This window comes from Mycteria americana, chromosome Z (genome assembly GCF_035582795.1).
Source record: "Mycteria americana isolate JAX WOST 10 ecotype Jacksonville Zoo and Gardens chromosome Z, USCA_MyAme_1.0, whole genome shotgun sequence".
Lineage (NCBI taxonomy): Eukaryota > Metazoa > Chordata > Aves > Ciconiiformes > Ciconiidae > Mycteria > Mycteria americana.
This window is the reverse complement of record NC_134396.1, coordinates 8,651,272-8,678,093: the sequence shown is the minus strand read 5'-3', so window position 1 is coordinate 8,678,093 and position 26,822 is coordinate 8,651,272. Positions and strand designations below refer to the sequence as shown.

Sequence of the window (26,822 nt, the reverse complement as noted above, 5' to 3'; positions counted from 1 at the left end):
CTCAGAGTTTCTACCGTATATTTTTTCTTACCTTTATCCATTTAAAGCACCACATCTTTCCAGCAAGGTTAGCAGGTGAAAGCAGGAGTTTGGCACTGGCTTTGTTGCTAGCCCTAAATGCTGCGCCCTGCAGGGGTGCAGTTCAGCGCCGTGCGGCGACCCCGTTCGTTTGTCCCTGCCAGGGAGCTCGAGGAACTGGGGGTCACGGGCCACGTGTTGGTGTGATGGTGAATGCCCCCACTCAGCCTCTCCGTGGCCACGGCAGGAGATAATCACAGGCATAAGGTCATCACTTGAGTCTCTCCATCAATGAAATGTTGTAGCATTAAAGCATTAAAAATAATGCACTTCAGACTTAACTCTTTTTTTAATGACAAAAATCCCCAGCAAATCTGCTTAGATTTAAGACAAGCAGAAACATCCAGTGAACAAATAGTGTCACAGGAAAACTTTTTAAATATATTTGCACGCATCTGCCATCTTGCTTTTCATGCTGTTACGGTATCTAAATATTCACGAAAAATGTTGACAGCAAAGTTCGGCTTCACGCACAGCAGAGTGCTAGCTCGAAATACCACAGCTGGTTTCATAGGAGGCTGCAGCCTGCCAGCGGTGCTGGTCGGGGGATCGCAGCCATGAGCCGGCTCTCCGACAGCCCAGTTTGGTTTTCAGACAGCTGCGATACCTGTCTGCCTGCAAAGCTCTGCTGCGGCACTCGCGTCCCAGTGTCACGCACGCCCTGTGAGTCCACAAGGCCAGTGGCCCAACCAAGGTGGAGCCCCCCCAGGGTAGGTGAAGGATGGTGGCTGCTGGTCACGCAGCCTAGTGCCCAGGAGGGAGGACGTGCTCAAGCAGGTTGTGTCCTTTCCGAGGGCTCTGAGGATGCCCAGGTGTGGGCAGGAAGAAGCTGAGAGCACCCCTGGACTTACTTGAGGGATGCACTAAACCAGGGTGAAGGCTAGGACTTTGGGCAATACCGGGGTGTTGGATGGTAACGTGCTGCTCTTTCTTGAAATTTTCCTTTGCATTAGGCAGTTGGTAACCTGCTGCTGACTGCAAGTCCAACGGTGGCTTTAGATGGTAATCTCAGAAGCCCTAAAATCTTCTTAAAAATCAGGATCAACTGAAAAACTGAAAATTAACATCACCATCAGGTTTTGTTTATGTGTGAGTAACAGAAATTTAAGCTTTTTAAGCTGTCATTGCAGTTGTGTTAGTAGAAGGTTGTGTGCAACTATTTTATTTCATCTGACAGCACTTACAAGTTCACAAATTGAAAAACATAATGAAATGAAACATGGTTTCGCTTGCTGAAAAGCAGTGGTGTCCTTCCTCCATTCCGTGTCCAGATTTCCAATGCAACAGGAACCCAATAGCCACAATATTGGGGCCTTTTGGAATAAGGATGTTAAACAGACTTGAATCTGGCAATAAAAGTAATATTTGCTTCATTTTATTTATGTTTTTATGTTAGCATACAGTAAATATCACATGTAGGTACACACAAGCACCTGCTGCCTATTTGCTTATGTATTGGTAATGGCACTCAAGCTCAGTTTTGGCTGTTTTTTCCCCCTCTGAGCAGCATAAATACTTAGAAAAGCTGTTTGCTGCTGCTCTCCACCAGCACACGAGTTTCTGCACCTTCACTCGAGATGGGCCGTGGGGCTGCTACCGCTCTGCAGAGATCCTACTCCTCTGCACAGGGGCTCCAGGGCACGGATGCTGGAGATCTCGCCTCCCCACTTCCTAACGCTTGCCTCCATCACGTTGAGACTTCAACCATTAAATGTACCATTTAAAATAGCCAAAGAGGGTCATTTTTAATTAAGATTAAAAATTTTAAATTACCAACCCAGGAAGCGCCTCTCCCCTGGAATTGCTTTTCCCACCTGCGAGGGGTCATGTCTGTGATCCCCACGAGGGCAGCGCTGCCCATGAGCCCGCAGCCACAGCCCGGTCGGCTTTTCCCCCATCGCCACTCCTCGTTCAGTAATTTTTTGTTTTGCTTTTTCTGTGCATGTTCATAGTAGTAAAGTGTAACCCTAGAGTCACCTGGGCAGTAATTTTGCTCCTCGTGAAGCATAATAACACTTAGTATTCCCCAGGGGAATGAGGCAAATCTTACACTTTTCAGTTCCAACCCCAGAGTGAAAAGAACATTTTCTCTGTATTGTGAAAACACAATGGCCCTACGCTGCGAGACAAACAGTGCTGGGGCACCATTGGATATAATTATTTTAGTGATGCTCTTTGCCTCTGCCTTCAGGTGGCTTGCAGAACAGTTTTTTGAGGCAGTGATCAGTGCTTCTATGAGGGCTGGGGGTGAAGGTTGTAGGAAGGAAACAGGGACAACACAGAGAGGAACATCTTCAGATGAGCTTTGCAGAGAACAAAGTGGCTCACCTCCTTTTAGTTTCTGCAAAAGAAGCACGAAAAGAAGTTTCTTGCTTTCTTATATGGGTAGGGGTGTACGTGTTCGTATGTATATATATGTTTATATATATATATATATATATATATATATAAAAGTCTTGAATCGTTCTTAAAAACCCTTCTCAGGGAAGAAGGACTTTCAAAAATCAAGCAGCTGGAAATTAAGAGGAAGGAAAGTCATCCAGGCTGTTTAAAAACCTAAATCTCATTTATGGTCTCTTTTAAAACAGGCTGATTGAATATGTGAGTGTTCCTCGTAATAAATAGATGTATTTTATTGTGCTGTCAGATTATCTCATGGGAAAGATACCAGAATCTTAAAAGCAATCATAATCTGGTTATCAGTTACAAACTCTATTGATTTATTTTTTAAATGAAAATGTAACTGGGAAGGTACAATATTTGCTTTTAAAAGATGACAATTTTACTGACTTGTGTGGGTTGAGAATAAAAGAGGCAGCTGATGGAAAGTCTGCAGATCTGATTGAAGAATCAAACAGAAAATTATTCCTGCATGAGCTGAAGCATAGACAAATAGCCCAGTGTGCTGTGTTTATGATGGCTGTTAGTGATCTGGGACCAGAGAGGAGAAAGGGATTAATAATATTTTATTTCTGTTTAGGGAAATTTTAAATGGAGCCTTTGTGGTCCTTTACTGCTTAAAGCTTCATCAGGGAATGAGAAATGACTCTTCTAGATAGTGAGTAAAGAAGCAGGAACTTCTCACAGATGGGTTTTGCATGTCGATTGGGAATTGGTACCTCTAGAGCTAATGTATGTGTTTATGACGCAGAGTACAGGCACAGAAGACTACTTCATTAGGCATTTTTTCAAGTCACATAGGCCAGAGAAAAATGTTCGGGAAGAACATGTATGTCATTGAGAGAAATTTGCAGATCTGCAACACAGTTCAATGGGAGCCAAAGAAAAAGAAAAAAACAAATTATCAAACCCCCAGATACGTACTTAACTGCTGCTGGAAGAGGTGTACCAGGGCTGGAAACTCATCTCAGAAATGTCAAGCATAGACATTTCACAGATGCTTTTCAATTTCTATGGCAATAAAGAAAGGAAGGAAAAGCAGAAAGTGTAGAATTCAGGACATAAAGAGTCCAATGATGAGCTACCTTGAAGCGTCCAGCAGCGCAGCCTGTTCACTGTTTCTTTCCTGAGGTGTACTCAGTGACTCCGGGAGGGAGAGCGTTTGTCTGCCATCATCCCATCTGACCTTTTTGGTCCAACAAAGAGACGGACATAGGACTGTGCTCTTCTCTTGGCCTCTCCCCTCGTGACAAACTGTAGCTTTGTGGATCTGCAGGGAGAAGGGTGTCTGATGGACCTTAGGTTTGTTTCAGGAGTTTTGAGAAGGGGAGAGGGAGGGATATGGAGAAAGTGCACTTTCGGAGCGGGCATCCACCAACCTGCAGTCGCTGGCTGGTGCGCAGGTCCCCAGGTGCTGCCGTCCAGCCCCACGCACCACAATTTCCATACAGACTCCATGGCTGTGTCTGGGTTTCTTTTAACTCATCCTCCTCTCAGGCTTCTCAGATGATGGATTTAGTCATTACTATTTTGCATCCACTTACTCCTAGAAGTGGGGTGGTATCGCAGAGTATTGGTGGAAGAGACTGCCTCCAGCTCCTCTAAGGGAACCGCAACATGCAGACCCACCAACAGCCTGTTTTGCCTCTGCATTTAATTCGTTTTACTTGGACTGATGCAAGGCAGTGTTGAAATCAGTCTTCTCTGTGCAGCACTAGACATACACTGAAAAACCATGAGCAGCCTCACTAGGATGCTGAAGAAATCAGTATTTATGAACAAGCTAAAGGGTAAAAGATTAAGACAAAAACTTCTCTCTAACGATCAAAGGCTGCTTCTTTTAATTAAAATAACAAACTGAAATAAAGTCGTGCCATTTAAAATGAGCTTGCCAGAAGCAAACAAGTGCACATGAGGCATAATAGCTAATAAAAAGGATAGACTGCTGATGAATAATAAAACTTTTGGCACTTCTAGCTCATTCTTTAAATAGTCCTATAAGGAAGAGGTATCAAAGCAAAAAAAAACAACCAACATTGAGTGCTTTGAACCATTTTTTTACTCTTTCAAGTATAAAAGCTGCAATCCAGGGAAAGCATAAAATAGAGTTTTTTTCCATTGTGATCCTTTCAAACTTCATATTAAAAGTATATACAAAATTGTAAAAATACATATACAAATAACAAGCAGGTAAGCATTAAAACAACTGAAAGAGTTATTTTCCACAGGTCTGGTTCTACTTTGGAGAGGTTTTATACCAGAAAAACCTTATTCACATCTGTGTATATACATATACAAGAAGGACGCTCAGGTTTCCCACTTTTCTAGAAGGACCTAAAGACCCTTTGGCTGCCCAGATGAGAAGGACCCAGACAGCTTCTCCTTGTGTTTTAAAGAGGATCAGCTTCTCGATTTTAGCACCTTGTGCCATTTCGCAGGGGGAAGCAGCGCGCCTCTCTGCAGAGAGCAGAAGACAGGTGCATGACATAAAATTGAATCAGAATTTGCATTCCAAATTAAAGAAAAAGATATTTGAGCTTGTTGATAGCACCAGGCATGCAATTAGTCCCACAGATTTGGTGACACTATTCACATGATTAAAGTTCTTTTGTAACTCAGAAATTAGACACGTTTAACTATTTTGTAGTGATAGGGCCAGCTACCATTTCTTGAACCTCTGAGGGATTGCTGTTTGATGTAAAAATCTGTGTTTGATTACGTTGGGTTAAAAAAGGGGAATGGGAGAACAAGCCTGATTTGGTACTGCATTAGATCTCAAAGATAAATTGTGTTTTTTTAAAAATATTCAAAATTGCAGTGACACCTCACCTACAGAAGCAGTGTCAATAGGAGTGTATATCTGCAGCCAGGTAACAAATCCTCAAGTTTTTTTGATCCAATATTTAGCATAAATGCAGGCTTATACTACTGCAAGAATTTACCACTTTAGGACAAAATATTATATAAAAAAAATTCCAACATTATGCCTTACAGTTTTATGCTCTTTTTAAATTAAGGAACGGCTGCCAGCTGATGAGAATTTTGGTAGATTATCACAAAAAGTTTTAAGTGAGAGCTTGCCTAGAGAAGCTCTACAGAAAAATAACTTTTAAAATCAAGATAAAAATATGAGGTAAAGGGGGATGGCCTAATAAGTAGGAAATGCTCTGCCGTAAGACTATAGTGTTAATCTTCCAAAAGGATGAGGCCCAAATAAAAGCCAAAAAAAAAAAAAAAAGAGGAGGAAACCATTTAGCACAACCCTGTGTGAGTGAAAAACAACCCAAGCAGTCGAGAAGCTTTTGCAAGTACAAGGCAAGGCAGCTATTTCCTGAGGTGCTGAAATCAGGCAGGCTGGCTTCAGAGTACAGCCACTTAGGTAGCACTCCAAGAAGTGAAAAGTCGAAAGTTTAAAGGATGATGGTAAATGAATTCCTGCCTGGGAAAGGCAGGAACTGTGCTTAACTGTGGTAAGCCGGGCTGGGATAAACCCTGACCGGTGCTGCCAGGAGCAGTGATACAAACCTGACCCCGGCCACCCGGCTCTCCAGAGACCTTCAGGCACCCACATCATAGCTGCAATTTCAGAGCTGATCCCTAAAAATGGGGGATGGTCTAGTGGTCTTTACTAAGTCTTTCCCCTCTGCTTGCTGATATTTCCAGGCTGTAGATGTTGGTGTTGCACCCAAGCCAGGCAGGTGGGAGGCACTGGCCTGGGGGGGGGTTCCATCTTGCAAAGCACTGAAAGAAAACCCTCTTCACAGGGCAGAAGTTCCCCCTGATGCTGACGTGGCAGAGAAGGGCCAGGGAGAGGCGATGCTCCCTGCCCGCTCTGCCTCTGCACCAGGCCTGGCATGGGCAGCATGTGCTCAGGGATGTGAAACACGGGGGCACTGGTTCCAGCACCAGCAGGTGGTGACCCCTGGGGACATCCCAGGACTTCCATGCTCCATCCTCACCTGTTGGTCAGCAGGTCTTCCTTGATTTCAGTGTTACAGGATCCAGCACTTCCTACACAAACCACTGCATTTTCAGTAGTGGAATGAACACTGGTATTTCAGAAGTTTTGTGGATTTCCAGTAAAAGTAAACTAGGGACGGGGATGAAATGTTGCGTGCTGGTTTTGGCTGGGATAGAGTTAATTTTCTTCACAGTAGCTAGCATGGGGCTATGTTTTGGATTTGTGCTGAAAACAGGGTTGATAACACAGGGATGTTGTTGTTATCACTGAGCAGTGCTTACCCCCAGTCAAGGCCTTTTCTGCTCCTCACCCCACCCCACCAGCGAGGAGGCTGGGGGTGCACAAGGAGTTGGGAGGGGACACAGCTGGGACAGCTGACCCCAACTGACCAAAGGGCTATTCCATACCGTATGGCGTCAGGCTCACTGTATAAAGCTGGGGAAGAAGAAGGAAGGGGGGACATTCAGAGTGATGGCGTTTGTCTTCCCAAGTCACCGTTACGTGTGATGGAGCCCTGCTTTCCTGGAGATGGCTGAACACCTGCCTGCCCCTGGGAAGGAGTGAATGAATTCCTTGCTTTGCTTTGCTTGCATGCGTGGCTTTTGCTTTCCCTATTAAACTGTCTTTATCCCAACCCACGAGTTTTCTCACTTTTACTCTTCCGATTCTCTCCCCCATCCCACCGGGGGGGAGCGAGCCAGTAGCTGTGTGGGGCTGAGTTTCCAGCTGGGGTTAAACCACGACATGTTGACATGAGGGAGTGCTTGTTTGCTTGCTTTTTGTACCCCACAGGTGTTAGCTCTGCACCTGAAAAGCACCTAAAAAAAACCTTGGCTCAGGGAGACTGATCCATAAACATCAGCTTTCACTCGCAAAACCTCAGCTTCCAAAGCAAATTTCACCTTAACTAAAACAGCAATTTTTTTCAGGAAAATAGTGCTATCTGTCATGATTGCATTTGGCAAGCCTCACTAGCTTTACAGTTGTTATTTAGAAACACAGTGTTTGCCAACATGATACAATCGTAGATGTAAGTCTCTACTTCAAAGAGGAAACAGCTTTGAAATGGCAAATGAAGTTCGGCAAATTTTGGCAAAGACTTTAACAGTGAATTATTACTGAAAATATTTTTTTGCTATGCAATTACTCTGTTTTCCATGAGAGCTCCTGTTGAGCCAGCTCAGGGACAGCAGATGCAGTGGTACCACTTTCATAAGCTAAGGGAAAGCCTCGGTAAAGTATAAACACACATCTACAGTTGTCACCTAAGTGCTGACTGATTGAAAATAGATTATTCTTCGCATACTGAGCTTTTGGTAGGCTGAACTGAGACGCTTAGATTATTTGACTGATTTCCATTTCTATGATAATCCCATGTTTGTTCAGTCATGCCTGCTGTTTGATGCCAGGGATAGGTATTGGGGCTCCAGAGTTTTCCCTCAGGCCCCTCCGTATATTGTGCGTACAAGAGTTGGCACTGCAGTTTGGTTTGTTGCTTGGAGACAGCTGCAGGGACACACAGTGGCATAAATCACACCTGACTGTTGCTAAGGAAATAAGACTGTCTCCTGCTTTTCCTTCAGGCCTTGTAATAAGAGAGGCAAACAAAATTCGTATTCAGGATATTTAAAATATTGCTTTAATTTAACAAAAGTGAAAAGGAAACTACATAATGCACATCTGTAACAGCTTTCCTGGGGAACAAATACTGCGTTTTCTTTCTTCTGGAGGTGATTACTGGAAGCACAAGATTTGAACACATTGTGTGATGGAGGAGAATAATTAGACACAATCTGGATTTGGGGCATAAAAACTCAATACACTTTTTGGAGGGTTTTTAAACTTGCAGAGCAGTGTCTGCTGCTTACCCTAATGTTTATGGAGTTTCAAAGAAAAAAACCAAGAAATTTTCACTACCAAAAGCTTGACTGTAAAAGTGAAAACTGGACTTGAGAAGCTAGTTTTTCCTTCAGGAAGACCATAAAAGAAATGTCAAGAATTTGTCAAGATAATGAGGAATCACAGATGCACACCTCAGTTGTCCTTGACAAAATGCTTGTTAAAGAGTTAGCTAATAAAATATATTTGGAGAACAACAGAGAATCTGTGAACACATTTCTCAGTCTCTCCCAGCTTTCCCTTAGGCTTCTTTCCTGAGCAGAAACCGGGAAGCAGCATGAACGCAAAGGCTCGTTGGATGGACCTATTGCTGCTGCTGCTCCCTCAAAGCAGTGGGAAGGAGCCGGGCATCCTCTGCTCTGAATTATTCTCTCCCCTTGGTGAAAGCGGCATGCAAACAGCTCCCTTTTTGTAAACATGACTTCACAATGTGCAGCGTATATTATTTTGCCCTTTTTCAAATAAGACAAACTGTTTATCTCATCTTTTATCTTCTGCAATACCCATGGAAGTCCCTAATCAGCACAGCATACCAAATCTATGATGTGTTGCATGGTGGTGGAAACAAAGTTCGTCACTACAGGGAAGCATATCTTGGAAATTTTACTCTTGAGAGGTATTAAGAGGTTTAGAGGTACCTAAACATTTACAGTACTGGCACTGATTTGCAGGTCTCATAATAATTTCTTTATGTCTCATTTATTTATTTTGATTTATACAAACAATAAAGGAAGAACCTATTCCTGTCCCTAAGCATTCCTCATAACTTTTGAGATGTGTCTTAAACCTCCCAAGCTTTATCAGACAAAGCACAAGCAACAACGTTTATTCCCTCTCATGAATCTTTTAAAGACTCCAGCTTAAATGCCCGTCGTTTACCCTCATGAGAACTTTTGCCTTCAAAATTCAGGAAACAGAGCTGGGCTTTGTAAACTTGACCAGAATACCTTTCTTTAGGCGAAACAAAAATGTCAAACAATACAAATCTTTCCCAGTAATTCCTCCCCTCTGATGCGGGGCAAGGCTGATGGCATGATGGCTGGTCCTGGTGATGGCCAGCAGAGTGTCAGGCGGCTGGTGGGTCCTGCAGCTTTCCCCACCACGGGGGACCTTGGAGCTGTGGGAGCCACTGAGGCGAGCTGTAGAAATGCCAAAGCAAAAACCCACCCAGGATTTCACATGCACATTTAACCACCTTAATACTAGTATGCCAATCATTCCTTCAGGTTATTGATTTGTATTGCATTAGTGAGTAGAGATCCCTATTAGCATGTCACTGTGAACAACACCTGAGCTGAAGAATTTACTACTATAGTAAAGAAAGTGAATTGCAAGAAGAGGGAAAAGTGAGGAAACAGTGAGGGTCAGGGTAGTACATAGTGCTACCAGAACGTCTGCCTAAGCATTGCAAGGTGTTTTGTAGGTGCTGTGCTGTAAGTGGATTACAAGAAGAATTTAAAAGAAATTACTGTTCTTTCTCCTTTCTCCTGCCCTCTTATCTCTCACAGACACAGGCAGTTTTAGCAAAGAGATTCACTGCCTTTTCATACTTATATTTTTATATATTTTCTTTATGTGTGTACATGAAATGCCAGAAGTTCCTTCTATATCTAGCAAGACTCCCTTTTTTCAAGCACTGGGTGCACAGTAAAAGGACATTCAGATTATACCAATGTGCTTTTGTGAGTATTTTTTTTCCTTGGTCGGCAAACCATTTATCCACTGCTGGCACACACACAGCTTCTGAAATCCTTTGCTCTCATATTTTTCTTAATTGTCCTTCTTCATTGTCCTAGAGCTCCTCTTCATGCAGCAGAAAAAAGGTGGCACTTCAAATCAATCTCAGCTGAACTTCTCCAACTTACTGAAAGTTGCTCAAACAGCTTCTCCCAATAAAGAGAATTTCTAGAATATTTTATAGCGAGAAGTATTGGAGAAGAGAGTTGGGGTGGTGACTAATAGATATTCTTCTCTCAGAGCACTGAAATCCCTCTAGTGCGGGTGATGAACCATGTCCCAGCTGGACTTCCAACTTCAAGCGTGCATGCATGAAGTGTGTTTCTCAAAACGGCTTTGCTCTTCCTGGAGACAGTAGGGTTTCAGAGTACTTAATTTGACTTCTGGGATGCCTTTAGTTTGGGAGATTAAGGACATCTGTCTCTACACAGGTCAAGAAAATTTTCAACCTGGGATCCCAAGTTTGTTTTCAGGGAAGAGGAATGATGCAGGAGATCAGTGCATATTTCTGATTCTCATTTGCAATGGAGAAAGTAGCTCCTGCTTTTCCTCCGCCTTCCACAACACTCTGGCTGTTTAGCCAACAGTGTGAGTTGCAAAGCTCTTGCAACATCCCAGGGAAAGCCAAAGCAGCGCTCGTGAAGGCTGGCTCCCTTGTGTTCGGCACCAAGCCTCCCATCGACTTCAAATGGGCGAGGATTTTACCCAGTGTCTCTTCAATCTGCGCATGATTCAAGTTGTTTATCATCCAGACCATTCACAAACCTCCTGCTGCCGCTTCCCTTTCAGCAGTGGAAGATTCTTCCAAAAATGAAATTCTAAAAATGGGACCAAGTTTTGCTGGTTTTTTCACTTCATATGGCTAGTGGAATAACATATCAACGCTCCTGTTTCTCAGATGGCATATGCTTAATATAACAGTGAGGAGATACTGTCAGTCTATCTTTACAATTTAGCTGCTGCTGAATATGCTGTACCATTTCCACACAGAGATTTTCAACAAAATACTTATGCCCTGAATCAATGTACATTTTCTTCCATTCATAAATATGTATTGTCTGATTTTGATATGCTTACATATGTACACTTGCAAAAGTCTGTTGATTTACATAGAACTGCATCTCACCACACTTCAACCCAGAAGGAATCTTGTTAAAACAAAAGGCTACTTAAAAATCTCCAAACTGAACATAGCACTTAAAATTACACTAATTAAACCTACATAAATACTTTCTTATGTTCTTCCACTGTGATCTGCTCAGAAATGTCTTTTCATTTGTCCGGAGAGCCATGAAACCAAACACCTGGCTTTTTTTCTCTCCAGCTTCTTCCTATTCTCCAAGTCTATCTGTGCCTCCTTCATTTCACGGTGCCTTTGCTGGCGCTGGGGACTGCCCTGACAGCAGCTGTGGACACAACCCAGCCGTCCCCTGGCTCTCCAGACCCAGGCTACGTGTCAGCCCCAGCGCCCGAGAAGCTTTCTCTGCACTGCAGCCTGACGACGCTGACATTCTCAGCACTGCTCCTGCCAGCCTCCTCCCGAGGCTAGTTCAGCTTCATCCTCAGGTATGTGGGCTTTGCAAAGCTGTAATTACCACGAGGAAAACACTGTGGCTCTCCCCTTAGGTGAAAGAAAACAGCATGTGCACTGGCTGGATTAAGTTTCTGTTTTCCACAGCAGCAAAAATTGGAAATCTGTTGCTTTGCACACGCACGAAAGGGTATTTCAGTGAAGTTTGTATGTCTGTGTGCAGATTACTGCAGAATTCTTTCACTTTTCATTGTCTTGTCTGTGTGAGCCCCCACTGACCTCCACAGGGTCTGGAGCCGACATGAGGAACAGCAGATGCCACACATTATAGCACAGTCATGCTCTAACCTGCTCAGCCCTTGCAAAAACACGCGTTGAAAGCATCTGGTTTGCGGGAAGGACAGGGAATATTTATTGCTGTCAAGGATTGCTTTTCCCTATTACCCCGAAAAATTGTAATGAGAAGACTGAGTATCTGAAAAAAAAGCAGGATAACTAAAGGATCAGATGTATATTAAGGCAAAGTGACAGTACGCTGAGTTCAGGCAATGGGTGAAGGAAAGGGGCTGCCCAGCGCTGTTGTGGGAAGCACTGGGGCTTTGTTTTGTTGTTGGAGTGATGCTTTGGATTTGCAAGTGACACTTTGAATTTAGACTCCGTTTGTGATGAGACATCCTTCTCCCCTTAAAAAAAAAACCCCATGATGTCTAGTGCTCTCAGTGGTCATTGTGGGGGTAAGGCATGAACAGCCATGCTCCCAGCCCCGGTGCCGGTCCTGCTGGCAAGGGTGCGAGCACTGCCTTTCCCTCCAGCTGCTCATCCCGAACGGCCCCATCCCTCCCACCACCGTCCTGCTGGGATCCATCTTCCCTGCCCCCTATTTGATTTAGTTGATGGCAAAAAACAACTTTTAAAGGGATAATTTTAATTTGGCCAACGTGTATTTTTCAACAGGGCTCTGGATGTCAGGAAAACACAACCAGACTTTAAGGTCTTGAATCCAAAAAGCAGATGCTGAAACCCTATTTGTTAGACTAGGACCATATGTAGGTGCTTCAGTGGATCAAGGCCTTATTCTGATTTCCAAGCTCCCACGAAAAATAGTTAAAAATGGGTAAAATGGGAAAACACTGCTAAAATACTGGCAGGCTGTGAGGAGTACTTCATTAATTCTGCAACCTGCGCGAGCTGCTGGAAGCATGCAGCACCTGCAGCACATTGAAGGGCAGTTTGCAGGCTCTCCTACCTGTCCAAAGCAGTGGGAGGAGGCTGGTCAGACCCAGCCTGCACCCTTTGCGCTTTGCATTGGTTTATGGTGCTTGCAGGTTATGCGGGCAGAATTCTCTGATGGCCTTTTTAACCCTGGTCTTTCCCAAGAGAATTAGGCAAATATTTTACAGCCTAGCGGCTAAAATGTGTGACTTTTTATTGAAAAAAATAGCGAGTTTTAATCTTAAGGGGATTGTAGTCTTATTAGGATTTCCTCACATCTTGTATTTGCTCAGTGTCATACGGATCATTACATTCTCAGACTTAATTATCTTTATAATCCAGAGCTACACTGCATTTAATGAAACTGTTTTTAACAACTTTTCATTCTTCTAGCAAGTTGTGATGCACAGCAATTAGGGCCCAATCCTGCCGGCAGAAAATTCTTTGGAAACGGATGCCTGATTTCCAAGCTCTAGCTAGAAATACTTACAGGCTTTTGGAACGGTTCATTAGGTACAGTGTGGTCAGGCAATTAAGGTCTTAGGTGCATAATTTAATTTGCCACGTAGGTCAAGGGTGAGGCAGCAATTCAAAGCAGAGAGAAGTGGAGATGAGTCCACAGGAATCAGGAGGAGCTGGATGGCAGAGGGACAGATGCTCTCTGAAGGAAAAGCAAGACCAGCTCCTCCACCCCATTGCCCCAGAGGACGGAGGTCCAGGGGCAGAGATAAGCCCCAGAACTTGGTTTCTAATGTCTTGGTGATACCACCACCTTTGGATATCAACTTTCTCCATGCCCTTGGGGGATTCTTTTCCTCTCTTCATTACCACCTACTTTTTCCATTCTCTTGTTCTATCCCTCTTTCTGTCTCACCTCATTTTCTTGGGCTGGAAGAACAAACATCTCTGGTTTCAGGTAAGAAGTTCTATGTTGTTGCATAGGATATTACCTTTGAGCAATGACCGCGTAGCATTCCTTAACATCACAAGGTGGAGTGGGGCAGACCACAGAAACGCTAACTTCCCACAATTAGTTGTCATCTCCGTTTCTCTAGTGTCCATGCCGACCTCTTCCTTCCTCTTCCTCTAGAGAAGCCAGGTGCACCACCCCTTTCTTTGGGGCTGAGACACTGCCCTGCATCCTGTACTACCTGACCTGCAAATGCCAAGCTGGAACAACTGCACCGCTCACACTGATCATGGGGTGTGTGTAATTAAAAAGGAACATTACCTCTCATTCCCCTCAGCAGGCACTGACTGCAGCCTGTGAAATGTGGCTAGCTTACCAATTTGAGTAGAGTGCTAAAATCTCATTAGTCCTGCTGACTATTTTCAACATCTTTTGGGAGTGCTTCATTACCATGCAAACAGCAAGAGCCTGTTTGGAAAGCCTAATCCAGGAGGCAGAAATGCATCTTTCATGAAACATGACTCCAGTTGCCAAGAGTGGAACTGACCACTGTTAAGATTCTGCAGCTCCTGTTGTAAAGTCTCTGTGTTATCCATCAGCCTCTCTACTTAAAAATAGAAAACACTTTTCATCTCCAGTGGCTTAAGATGTAAGCACAGTAGATGCATCAGCTATTAACCAACTGATACTAGTTTTCCATCCAGGGGACCAAAATCCCACTAAATTCAGTGGAGTATTTTCATTATCTTCACTGATTTTGGACTATTGTCCAACAGGCACAGAAATAAAAATAATTTACTATTGCTTAATAGTCACTACAGAATCACAGAATCACAGAATTGTACAGGTTGGAAAAGACCTTTAAGATCATCGAGTCCAACCGTAAACCTAACACTACCAAGACCACCACTACACCATGTCCCTAAGCACCTCATCCAAATGTCTTTTAAATACCTCCAGGGATGGCAACTCAACCACTTCCCTGGGCAGCCTGGTCCAATGCTTGATAACCCTTTCAGTGAAGAAAAATTTCCTAATATCCAGTCTAAACCTCCCCTGGTGCAACTTGAGGCCATTTCTTCTTGTCCTATCACTTGTTACCTGGGAGAAGAGACCGACCCCCACCTCTCTACAACCTCCTTTCAGGTAGTTGTAGAGAGCAATAAGGTCTCCCCTCAGCCTCCTTTTCTCCAGGCTAAACAACCCCAGTTCCCTCAGCCGCTCCTCATCAGACTTGTGCTCCAGACCCTTCACCAGCTTCATTGCCCTTCTCTGGACACGCTCCAGCACCTCCATGTCTCTCTTGTAGTGAGGGACCCAAAACTGAACACAGTATTCGAGGTGCGGCCTCACCAGTGCCGAGTACAGGGGCACGATCACTTCCCTACTCCTGCTGGCCACACTATTTCTGATACAAGCCAGGATGCCATTGGCCTTCGTGGCCACCTGGCCACACTGCTGGCTCATATTCAGCCAGCTGTTGACCAACAGCCCCAGGTCCTTCTCTGCTGGGCAGCTTTCCAGCCACTCTTCCCCAAGCCTGTAATGTTGCATGGGGTTGCTGTGGCCCAAGTGCAGGCCCTGGCACTTGGCCTTGTTAAACCTCATACAATTGACCTCAGCTCATCAATCCAGCCTGTCCAGGTCCCTCTGCAGAGCCTTCCTACCCTCAAGCAGATCAACACTCCCACACAACTTGGTGTCATCTGCAAACTTACTGAGGGTGCACTCGATCATCTCGTCCAGATCATTGATAAAGACATTAAACAGGACTGGCCCCAACACAGAGCCCTGGGGAACACCACTTGTGATCGGCCACCAACTGGATTCAGCTCTGCTCACCACAACTCTTTGGGCTGTTGCTGTGAAAAGCCGAAATCAGAACTCAATAGTCGGGATGACTATTAAGCAGGTATTCTTTATTGCAGCGCTGGGCAGCACTGGGGATTGCTCCGCCACAAGTGCTCCGACAAACAAGCAAGATCACAGAGGTTATATGTTGCAAAATATACATATTCATAAGATTAATTTATATAAACATGAGATTTCTTGGAACTCATTAATATATGTAAATGTCCCTGACACATGCGTACTTAAGTCCTTAGGTGGTCGTTAGGGATCCTCTGGTGGTCGTTGGAGGAAGTCAGTAGTCTTCATCACTCTGACCGCTGACTGAACTTTGTCTTTACGCATGCTCAGTCCATCTTTGTCTTGCTCATACCTTCCTTGCATATCCAAAATCAGGTGGTTCTTGTGTAGTTTCTCCTTATCAGCCCTTTCCAGGGACACAGGGCCTGAAGAATTCCTTTTTATCTATCTACATTGCAACTATCTCAGCTAACCAAGGATTTAACACAGGCAAAGCATTCTTACTCTAATGATTAGGTCAAATAAAGAAAGCTCGTTAGCAATTCTACTATCTAAGCTTCCTTACTTAAGGCCAACAATACTGGCAAGCTAGGCCAAATTATCTGCGAAAGGGAGACTAAAAGGAAACATTGAGCAACCAAGATATTTACAACATTTCTTTTTGTCTTTGGGGATTTTAGCTCTTTTCAGGGCCCCGCCATCCAGCCAGTTCTTTACCCAGCGAAGAGTACACCCGTCCAAGCCATGAACAGCCAGTTTCTCCAGGAGAATACTGTGGGAAACCATGTAAAAGGCTTTACTGAAGTCTAGGTAGACAACATCCACAGCCTTTCCCTCATCCACTAGGTGAGTCACCTTGTCATAGAAGGAGATCAGGTTGGTCAAGCAGGACCTGCCTTTCCTGAACCCATGCTGGCTGGGCTTGATCCCTTGGTTATCCTCTACATGCCCTGTGATGGCACTCAAGATGATCTGCTCCATCAGCTTCCCCGGTACCGAGGTCAGGCTAAGAGGCCTGTAGTTCCCCGGGTCCTCCTTCCGGCCCTTCTTGAAGATGGGCATCACATTAGCTAATCTCCAGTCAGCAGGGACCTCCCCAGTTAGCCAGGACTGCTGGTAAATGATGGAAAGGGGCTTGGTGAGCACTTCTGCCAGTTCCTTCAGTACTCTCGGGTGGATCTCATCATGCCCCATGGACTTGTGAGTGTCTAAGTGGTGCAGCAGGTCACTAACCATTTCCCCCTGGATCATGGGGGCTCCATTCTGGTCCCCGTCCCTATCTTCCAACTCCAGGGGCTGGGTACCCAGAGAACAATTGGCCCTGCTATTAAAGACTGAGGCAAAGAAGGCATTAAGTACCTCAGCCTTTTCCTCATCCTTGGTCACTGTGTTCCCTCCCCCGTCTACTAGGGGCTGGAGATTCTCCTTAGCTCTCCTTTTGCTGCTAATGTATTTGTTTTTTGTCGTCTTTTACAGCAGCAGCCAGATTGAGCTCTAGCTCAGCTTTGGCCCTTCTAATTTTCTCCCTGCCCAACCTCGCTACACCTTTGTAGTCCTCCTGAGTTGCCCGCCCCTTCTTCCAGAGGTCGTAGACTCTCCTCTTTTTCCTGAGTTCCAGCCAGAGCTCTCTAGTTAGCCAGGCCGGTCTTCTTCCCCGCCGGCTCGTCTTTCGGCACCTGGGGACAGCCCGCTCTTGTGCCTTTAGGACTTCCTCCTTAAAGAACGTCCAACCTTCCTGCACTCCTGTGCCCATTAGGGCTGCCTCCCAGGGGACTCTCTCGACCAGTCTCCTAAACAGGCTGAAGTCTGCCCTCCGGAAGCCCAAGGTGGCAGTTTTGCTGACCCCCCTCGCCGCTTCTCATTCCTTAAGCAGCTATTATACATTTATTTGCTTTGACTATTTTCTCATTTAATGCAGTTCCCATTTCTTTTAGTCTCTTTTAAATAACATTTACTATGGAACATGAATGGTTTGACTGATGTTTGCTCTTTTAAAAATAATCCTACAGAAAGAAATGGGAACTATATAATTGTGCATATGTGCTGTTCAGTCATAGCCAAGATCAATTACAAGATGTCATTCCGAATATCTTGATGGTAAAGAAACAGTTGTAAAATCTGAGAGACCCTTTTTATAGCACTTAATTTCCATAGTTTAACAAACTAAAAAGTACTTTACTATCTGTTTAGAAATACTATTTTCCTCTTCCTCAGTTGCTAAATACCCTGCCCAGTAGGTCTGAACTACAATCCTTAATGGCTGACACATACAAACTGATTGCACCTTCTGTTTCTGGTGGTCCACTGTAAAATCCTGCAAGCACTATCCACTTCTGATTATCTCATCCATTTTATTCCTGCTACCTTCACTGATTTTTCCGTGTATTTTCTTTTCTTACCACTATGTGATAATAAATATTGTCAATGAAAATAGGGTTTTTTCTTGACTTGGTTTTGTCTTGCATTTTTAACAGTTTTTACCCTGCCTTGAATGTTCCTAATTTGTCTATGCTAGCTACAACCCTAGAAGTAAGATCTCAGCATGCAGGCAATCTGAGTTCTTCTGAAGTGTGCTGTCTATTATCATATTGCTTTTTAGTGAAGATTTTAGTTAGACTGGTCAAAATTTTCTATTCATACAAAGGGCTCTGTTTTCTGACAAAACTAAGTAGAATCATGGGACTATCTGACTGTCTTGAAAACTTTTCATTCTTTTTTGCTGCTGCTGGAAAACTTACAGGTGAGGAGGGGAGAGGTTTGTTTGGGGCTTTCAACTATATTTTTTTTAACCAAAGGTAGATATTTTCATATTTATAAAGGCTTTTGTGACCACTTCAACAGTACATTGGGTGGCTACATGGATTATGATCAGCACTGGAGCTTGCTTCTGCATTGCCTGTGGTAACTCCACCACTAAACTAGCTCATTTAGCTCTTGTTTTTGTTAAAACATGGTTTTCTACCTTGAGATTGTGCTGAAATTCAAATGCTTGAATCAAGCTTTCTCTGCAAGTTCTTTACCAAGCTAAACATGGGGCCTTCAAGTCACAGAGACACTTGTTCATGCCAAATGTTCATGAGCTTCTATAGAAAATTTTAAAACATTGTCAGGTCTGTTTAGAAATAAAAAGCAACCTCTCTCTCACCCTTCCCTGTGCCGAAGTTGCATACTTTGCTGTGATCTTATAGCACTGGCTAGAAAATAGGGCTTTTCATGTTCTGCCATTGCTGCACTCAGTAATGCCATTAGAGTCTTTGCAGTAATGCTGACATAACCAAACTTGTTTGGTTTTAACCAGGTAAAAAAGTAGCCACTGCTGTGTTTTTAAGTGAACATCTTAGGTGAGACACAGCATGACTCTGCATGACAAAACTTTGAAAAGAACAAAACAAAACAAACCTTCTTCCAGAAAGCTGAGAAATACTCTTCAGAGAGGACTAGCTATGGTGAAATTGATTTCCACCTGAGGACTGGATACAAATCCTATCATTCGTCTTTTAGCCTCTTTATTTCAAGTTTCCAGAATTTGGTTAACTATAACAAACTGTCTTGTCATACACTTCCATTATTTCATTCTGTTCTAATAGTAGATGTAGTATGCATTTTGGACTTGATTTTTATTTACATTAAGACACATATACTCCCTTGGGTCCTCTGTATATTATTGTAATGTCTCTGCTTTGGTTATAAAGTATGCAAGTAAAAACATGTTGGATCTTTATATTAACCCATCATGTTCATAGTCTCTGTAGTTCACAACAACAAAGAGTGGGGATAACATTAACATCCTGACATTTCTCCACTGCCCAGAAGAAATATGGCTCCTTCTCAGATTCAATATCAGCACCAGCAAGGATGCTCAGCTTTTCTTAGTAGAGAACAACAAATCAGAGTGCAGAATAAACCACGTTTTCTTTTGCTTGAAAAGCAGAAACAGACATATTCTTTCCCATAAAATGAAGAAAAGACTATTTACCATGTTTCTACAAGGCTTTTTTTCTGTCTCTTCAGGAATTTTGTAAGCTGTTTTGACAGGACGAATACTGCTAAATAGAGATCGCTTAATGAGTGCAAAGTGAGATTGTCAAAGTAGCCAGATGAAGTATGAAATTACAATAAAAATACTTGTCACCTATCCACACATATGGTCATTTAAAAAATTATCTCATTCAGTCAAACTACTTTAGGGTTTTTTGTGCTTGTCTTACAGATAAAAATGACTTTTTACACCTGTTAGCCATGAGGATTAACGAAGTTGAGAATAACGCGGATCCACTGCGTTCTCAGGTAACAAGAAGGTAATTGGGAATTCAGCTGCAGACAACTGGAAGGGCTTTGCTGCCCAGATGTGACTGATGGCATCATTTAAAGCCATGAGAGCTGCAAACATGGGATGGCAGCCAGGATTTGTTCTGAAAAACTTCTATTAATAGAAATGGGCAGTAAGAAGGAGGAAGAGACTAAACCTCAGAAGCAGGACCAACTGAAAAACTTCAAATATTTAAACAATAGTAATTCTTCTGTTCAAAGCCTCATTTTGAATTCATTAACAACAGATTTAGAGTAGCCTCTAAATCAATCAGATATAATAGGAAAATTACAGAGAGACAATGCTCCATTAAGCCATTTTTTCTTTTACCTTTCAGAGTGGAATGTACTTGATGTAGTTTAGAGAAAAAGATCCTGTTACTCCTTTGTTATTCACATGATTAAAATAGATGCCAAGGACAATATGAAAAGGCAAAGTATCTGAACTGTTAAAATGACAACGTATAACAGTGAATATTTACCATTAAAATGCTAATTTTTAAGAGAATAAAAACAATAGAAAGCTTTTTTTAACAATGAAATTAATTTTGAGTGCCAAAGAGACGTTCCTACTGGCTAAATTATTCTGTTTTTCTGTTCCTTAGATGCAGAGTTGCCACTATTCATCCATGCTGTTATAGCTGCAGACTGGAGAGAACACAATACATGATGAGCAGATAGTACGATTTCAATTTTCCTTCTCTTCATGGCATCTTCAGTGAGCTCACCATAGCTGTGAATAAAAGAGAAAAGACGGTATTTTTCAGTATCTTGGCACTGCCTTTCATTTTCATTGTACCTGGTCTCTTAAGCTTTTAAAGTATTTAATTCCTGGAATCCACTTTGACAGTTCAGACTTGTTATGTCTAGGGATTTCAGTAATTTGACCAAAAATGTGGTTTTTATTTTTTTACTCTTTTTAGATAGGAACAAAAGTTTGTATGGATGCCCTGATTTTGATTTACAGGCTGCCATTGTTTATAAATCAGTTAAAATTATTAAAATGGCACGTTCAAGCTAACCCATAGTAAGCTGCTCTTCAATCAAGATAAGCAAAGAGTTTGCTCTGTTTTTTATTAAACTCTTCCCAAGCAGATACATAGACAAATGCTGAAGTTTCGAACCACTGGAAAGCTCCAAAAAGCTACCTTTTTATTTTAAGTCAAAGCTTCCACACAAACGTTTCCTACTTTCTGTCCCATAAAAGCTTCCTCTCCTATCCTACTTCCCTCCAAATTATTTGAGCCTGCATTCCTACGAGTTCATAGAGACCCAGTGACAGATTTTAAGCCTGCTCTCTTAGCCGTTACAGTGCATTAGAAACAGAGGCAAACCTCTTCAAACATGATTAGTTTGAGACATGTTAGAGGGGACCGGTTTTTACAAAGCAGAGTATCCATGGTTTGAAAATCCAGACTATGAAGAATCTTACTTTGGGCATTAAAAAAAAGAAGATATAAAAGCTCTAATTACTTGTGGAAGCAAAGGCCAACAAGTTTCCAGTCAGCACATAAAGGGACGTTTACAGTTCTCCAGTAGAGTAGAAAGCATTACTGAGAGACCTGAAATGATATCAGATAGTTCAGGCATTATTATACATAATAATACATTTTAAAATGAAAGGGTTTTGCAGTATTTGTTTTATTTTGCTCTGAGCTACACCCAAAGCTTTAGAGACTGAAAGAGATCAACAACAGTATTAACAACATGTTTAACCTTTCAAAAAGCTGTCTACTTCAGTTTTATCTCAGAAAAGATAGAACACATAGTGGAGTGGATAAAAATTCAGCAGCAGTTTTCCAGGTAACCAGTGCAATCCATTAATAATTTTGCCACTTAAACTGATTTGATCCAATCATGTTGATAAAAACATTCATTACTACTTACTTGAATGCTCTTTAGAAATCTTGACATTTTTTACTATAATTTCTTCCTGTTCTTTGAAGATGATGTAAAGTAACATCTTCCATCTTTAGGTCATTAGTGGGTTTTATGTCTTTGTATCCAAAATGTGGATTCATTTTTTTTTTTTTCCATGTTTACTAATACCAGTGGTTTTGGAAGGGGTAGATTAGCATCCTAATAGGCAGGAATTAATACTGCAAAAATTAAACCTGTCTCAGTGACTGTTTGCTTACTCCTCCCCCTTTTTCATGTACTACTCGATTCAGATTCAACATCTCCCCATCTCATCCATCTGTTCACATTTCCCCAGTCCAATCCCACCTTAAGAGTTATTCCTATTGCAAAATGTGAGTCAGCAAAATTTCCTTTATTTAAATACCTCAGAAATATTCACTCATTTTCCAATAAATTGTTCCTTTATTTTGTGGCTGAAGGAAGAGCTTTACTTCATCCTTGCTCTGGAAACTTGGACAGAAAGAGAAAAGAGGGTTATTATTAGTTTTTTCCCTGCATTTTTATTTCCAAAGCCAGCTGTTACAGAAGATATTGAATGAAAACACAAGCTACAGGACCACAGCTGACCCTCCTAGGAATTCAAGGTGAACTGATAGTTGATCTTGTCTCAGGCATGGCTCTCTCCAGGCACTGTTTTTGACACATCTACCAGGTGAACTTCCACACGCATAATAACTTTGAGAAAAACAAACAGTCACGCTGAAGTCAAAAGATTAGGCTGCTTGTAACAGTTCAAGATGGCTCACAGAGCTTTATCAGGTTCATTCACTCATTGACCTGGAGGCAGTAACGTAAATGCTTTGTTAATGCCAACATTTAAGACGCTTCCCCAAAGACAGTTAGGTTGGGAATGACAATGAAAGATACTACTTTGGATCATCCTCAAAGGACAATAAAAAACTATTGCCAAAAAAATTATAGATCTCCAAGGAGCGTTCAAGCAAGGAAAGATGTTTTTTCAATGTAAGTAAGCCATCGCAAAGGGAGAAGTTTGTTTCCGAGGCAGACAAGCCTGCCACAGGAATCAGCTGCGAGATGTGCCCAGGTCCCAGCAGAAAAGGCATTCAACCAACTAATTGCCGAGGTCAGAGAGGTTATTGCAAAGTCTGAGGGCTACGCAGGGGAACAAAAGGCAGCCAGTGCCCCTAAATGCCCTCCTAGGAGTCGATGCCGTGTTGGCTACAGCTCCGTGGCCGTGGCCGACCTCTCGGTGGGCTCTGCCGCCTCCGCCCGACCTGGGGCCCCAGCGATGGGGCTGGGCCGGCCGGCTGGAGAGCTGCATCTTGGCGGGTGCGAGGGGCCGGTGCAGCTGTGGCTCCCGCCCAGGCCCTGGGCCGTGACCCTGCTCCCTCTCCCAAACCCCCGGCGTTACCTAGAGCGGGTTTCCCCTCCCGAGCACCCCGGGCCGCGCCGCCCGCCATGCCGGCCCGCCCCGCCAGCACACGCCGCTGACAGGGGACAGCGCGGCAACCGCGGCTCCGAGGGGGGTCTCACAGGACCCGGCCGTGCGCCGCAGGAAGCCGGCCGGGGGCAGCGCCCGGGCTCGGCGGGGCGGGGGGAGGCGGGGCGGGGCGGTGCCGGACGGGCGGGGCTGGGCCGGGCCGGGGCCGGGCGGGCTGGAGGGAGCGGCGGCGGTGGGAGAGCGGCAGGGGCACCGGCACGGGCACGGGCTTGGGCTTGGCGGCGGCAGCGGCAGCGGCGGCATGGCTTCGTCGCAAGGGAAGAACGAGCTGCGGTTCGCCGACTGGATGGCAGCTCTGCCCGGCAGCATCCACCGCACCTCGCTCACCAACCTGGCCATCCCAGGTAGGTGCTCCCGTCTCCCCTCCCTGCGGGCTGGGATGCGCCGGGGAGAGGAGAGCGGAGCGTTTAGCGCGTTTCACTTTATGCCGCTGAGGAGGCAGCGCGGCCCGGGCTGTGATGCTGTGGCTCTCCTGAGGTATCCTACTGTGCTCCCGGGCGCAGCCTCAAATACGAGCGAGCGGGGCAGGTGGATGGAGGGGTGCCCGCAGGACGCCGTTCTTGCGGCCCCAAACTGTAACGAACTTGGAGGCGACGGTTGGCAGAGTGCGCGGGCTGGATCTCTTCTTTGTGTGGAAAAGCAGCGTGTTCCTGTACCGCTTTACGGGGGTAGCAGTCCGTGTGCTGCACCTCCCGTACGGCCCGAACGCCGTGTGTCGCCTGTTTCCTCGTACACTGGTGTGGCGAGGTCGGGCCTGAGCGCGGGGCGAGCCGGGGAAGGGTGCAGGGCTGCCGGCTGTCGTGAGGGTGGGCAGGTCGCACCGCTGTCTGACTTCATTTCGCGTCGCCTTCAGGAAACGCTCCATCTCGACACTAATTTAAGTAAGATGAGAAATGACAGGTCGTGGTGCTCTGACTATGAACTCACTCTTTCCTGTGCTCTCAGCATTTTTTTGGTAAGATATTAACTGTAGACTTATGCAAAATACACGTCAGAATCCAAACCAGTAATTGATTCGGATGAGTCTTGGTTTGAGGGAGCGCCTCATTTTGCAAGACCCCTTTACCAGCATCCCATCCCCTCTGAGATGTCTAACGGGAATGAGGTTTCAGAGATGCTGAAGCTGTAATGTCTCTTATGCTGCTTAGGAGAAATGTTCACTTCTTGCAAGTTTTGTGTAGCAGCTGCTCATGTTACAGCAATTTTTATAACACTAGTCAAAGATGTATTTTTAAGACAATGTAATTGCAGCAACTATTTGCTAGAATGTGTTTTCTATAGTTTTGTTTAAACACAGGTGTGCCCTTTTAAAATCATGTGTCTCTTAGTTTCTTACAGTTTACACAGGCTATGTCTAGTATTTTACTTGCTACACTGGTTTTTGCTATTGGTTGAATATATCTTGTATAAAATTGTGTCCCTCCGAGGCACGGGAATCCAGCATCTGTAACTGTTATGTCAAATCATGTTGTAGCTGTAGAAGCTTTTGGTGTTAATAACTTTTCATTAACCCAGAAGCTGTGGAATGTTCTTGGAGAATGTTGGCTATGATGAGAAATGAGTCTTTGTGATTCATTGGGCCTTTACAGGTTAAATGTATTGTTTTGGAGACTTTTTCTTGCTTTTGAGGAGATCATGATCAAACTGACTTGCTTCCCCATGCACGAAATTGTCTTTGATATGCATCGCCTTTAACTGGCTTCCTTGACTGAAGCATCATGAGATCATTATTGGTGTGTCTATCTCACCAAGATGTCTCAGTTACTTTCTCATAGCCTCTTCGTAAAATACAGGACAGTCTTTCACAGTGGATGTTTTTCAGAGCTTTGGCAGTAATAATATAAGCTTTCACACTTTGTTAACGTGTTTAAATTAAAAAAAAAACCCAAACCTACTGTGGGCTGTAATTGCCAGTTAATCCCAGTACAACATTAAGCAGTGGGCAAGTTCTGCAGCCTGTAAGAGCAGAGATTGACCTCTTACACTGGCAGAAGGGGTTGCCCTTCACAGCCATGCACAGAGTCTTGCTTTTTGTGAAATTAGCAGTAAAACTTCTATGACTTGAGTGTTAAGACCTTTGAAATTTGCCCTTCTGTTACTGTAAATTGACACAAACCTCACTTACCTGCTTACCTCGCTTTTAAAATGACAGCCTTGGCAAACAGAGCCTTATGGGGAGGGGGGCAATATATTTCATATGAATTTGTCAATTAGGGAGCCTGGCATACAGGCTGTAGGTATCAGTGCAGTTTAAATATTATCTTCTAACAGTAGATTTATTATTATATTCAACATACTATGTGGAAATATACAATATTAGTACAAAGGCAAACATGGGATTGGTTTCATCCTTTAAGAAGAAATAACCTTTGAGACATTCATAATGTTTATTTTGAAGTTTCCTCCCATATGACCACAGCTGGACAGTAATACTATGTGTGCGTAATAGCTATTAACATGTAACTGCTATTCAGGTAGTTAATGCAAGGAATGTGTAGAATCCAAAACCTTGTATGTCAAATCTTCATTGTTTTAACTTGTGAATTTTTAATTGTTTTGGAAACTAATTACTAATGTATTTGTAGAATTACTGCTATATCTTGTAAATAGCATTTTGTTTACATTGCTTTTGGTTTTTTTCCTTACCAAAAGGAGTTAACAGTACATTTTTATTTTTTCCAGCAGGATGTAAACTTCCCTTGCTCAGTAGGGATACTGATTTTGACCTTAATTCAGCAGGATAGAATTCAGTTCCGCAGCCAGAGTAACAGTCCAATGCTAATGTTGAAGAAAACAAACTACTGGCTTGAAAATTTTAGAATGAATTTTCCAAATGAATGTATCATCGGTTATCCAATACAGAGGATGTTCCACTATATTAGGGGAAAAACGTTTTGTTTTATTAGAAATTATCAGTACATTTCTCATTGTTTAGAAAGAGTGCTTGGAACTGAGATGATACACTGTGTTGTTTTTGCACAGACATGCATGTAATATTTTTAACTATTGCAAAGAAAAGCACAAAAACCATAGTATTCTATCATGATCGTATTTAAACAATACTGTTGAAGGTATGTTATGTTCATATTATGCTTAAAAACATGATTGATCACACTTTTTTTTTTAGTTGGTCAGTTGTTAAGCTTATGCAGGCACAAATTTATACTATTTATCACCACTTATGCTTCCGTAGTCAGTGCTGGATTTTGTTAGTATTCCAGTAAATTCATTTACTTGTTTCATTCTCTGCAGTTCAAGCCAGGTGCTTTTGTTTTCCTAAGACCAGGAATCCAGTAGATGAGGCAGAGATGTCTAATATAACTTCTGCCAGCTTTGTCAAACAGAAACTTTTCCATTTGGATTTCTTCCAAATCCAAGGATGCGTTATACCATGATGTTTTCTTCTTTCATTGTGCTGTCTATGTCTGTGTTGTCTTGCACTGCAAATGGCAGATTTTCCTCAAGTGAAGGATACCAGTGGCAAATACTAGTATTTCCAACAGTACACTATTTGGAAATAAAATATTCTCTTAGA

The 26,822-nt window shown here is 43.3% G+C and overlaps 1 protein-coding gene across 1 annotated transcript in view; it reads left to right on the top strand.

Moving 5' to 3' along the window:
• Window positions 1-23,528: 23,528 nt before the first annotated feature.
• The window catches only part of PLCXD3 (phosphatidylinositol specific phospholipase C X domain containing 3), an 80,841-nt gene continuing 77,547 nt past the window's right edge, over window positions 23,529-26,822 (top strand). The window contains exon 1 of the mRNA XM_075527282.1: window positions 23,529-23,631. Within this exon, the coding sequence (XP_075383397.1) occupies window positions 23,529-23,631 (103 nt within the window). The remainder of the gene's footprint in view (window positions 23,632-26,822) is intronic.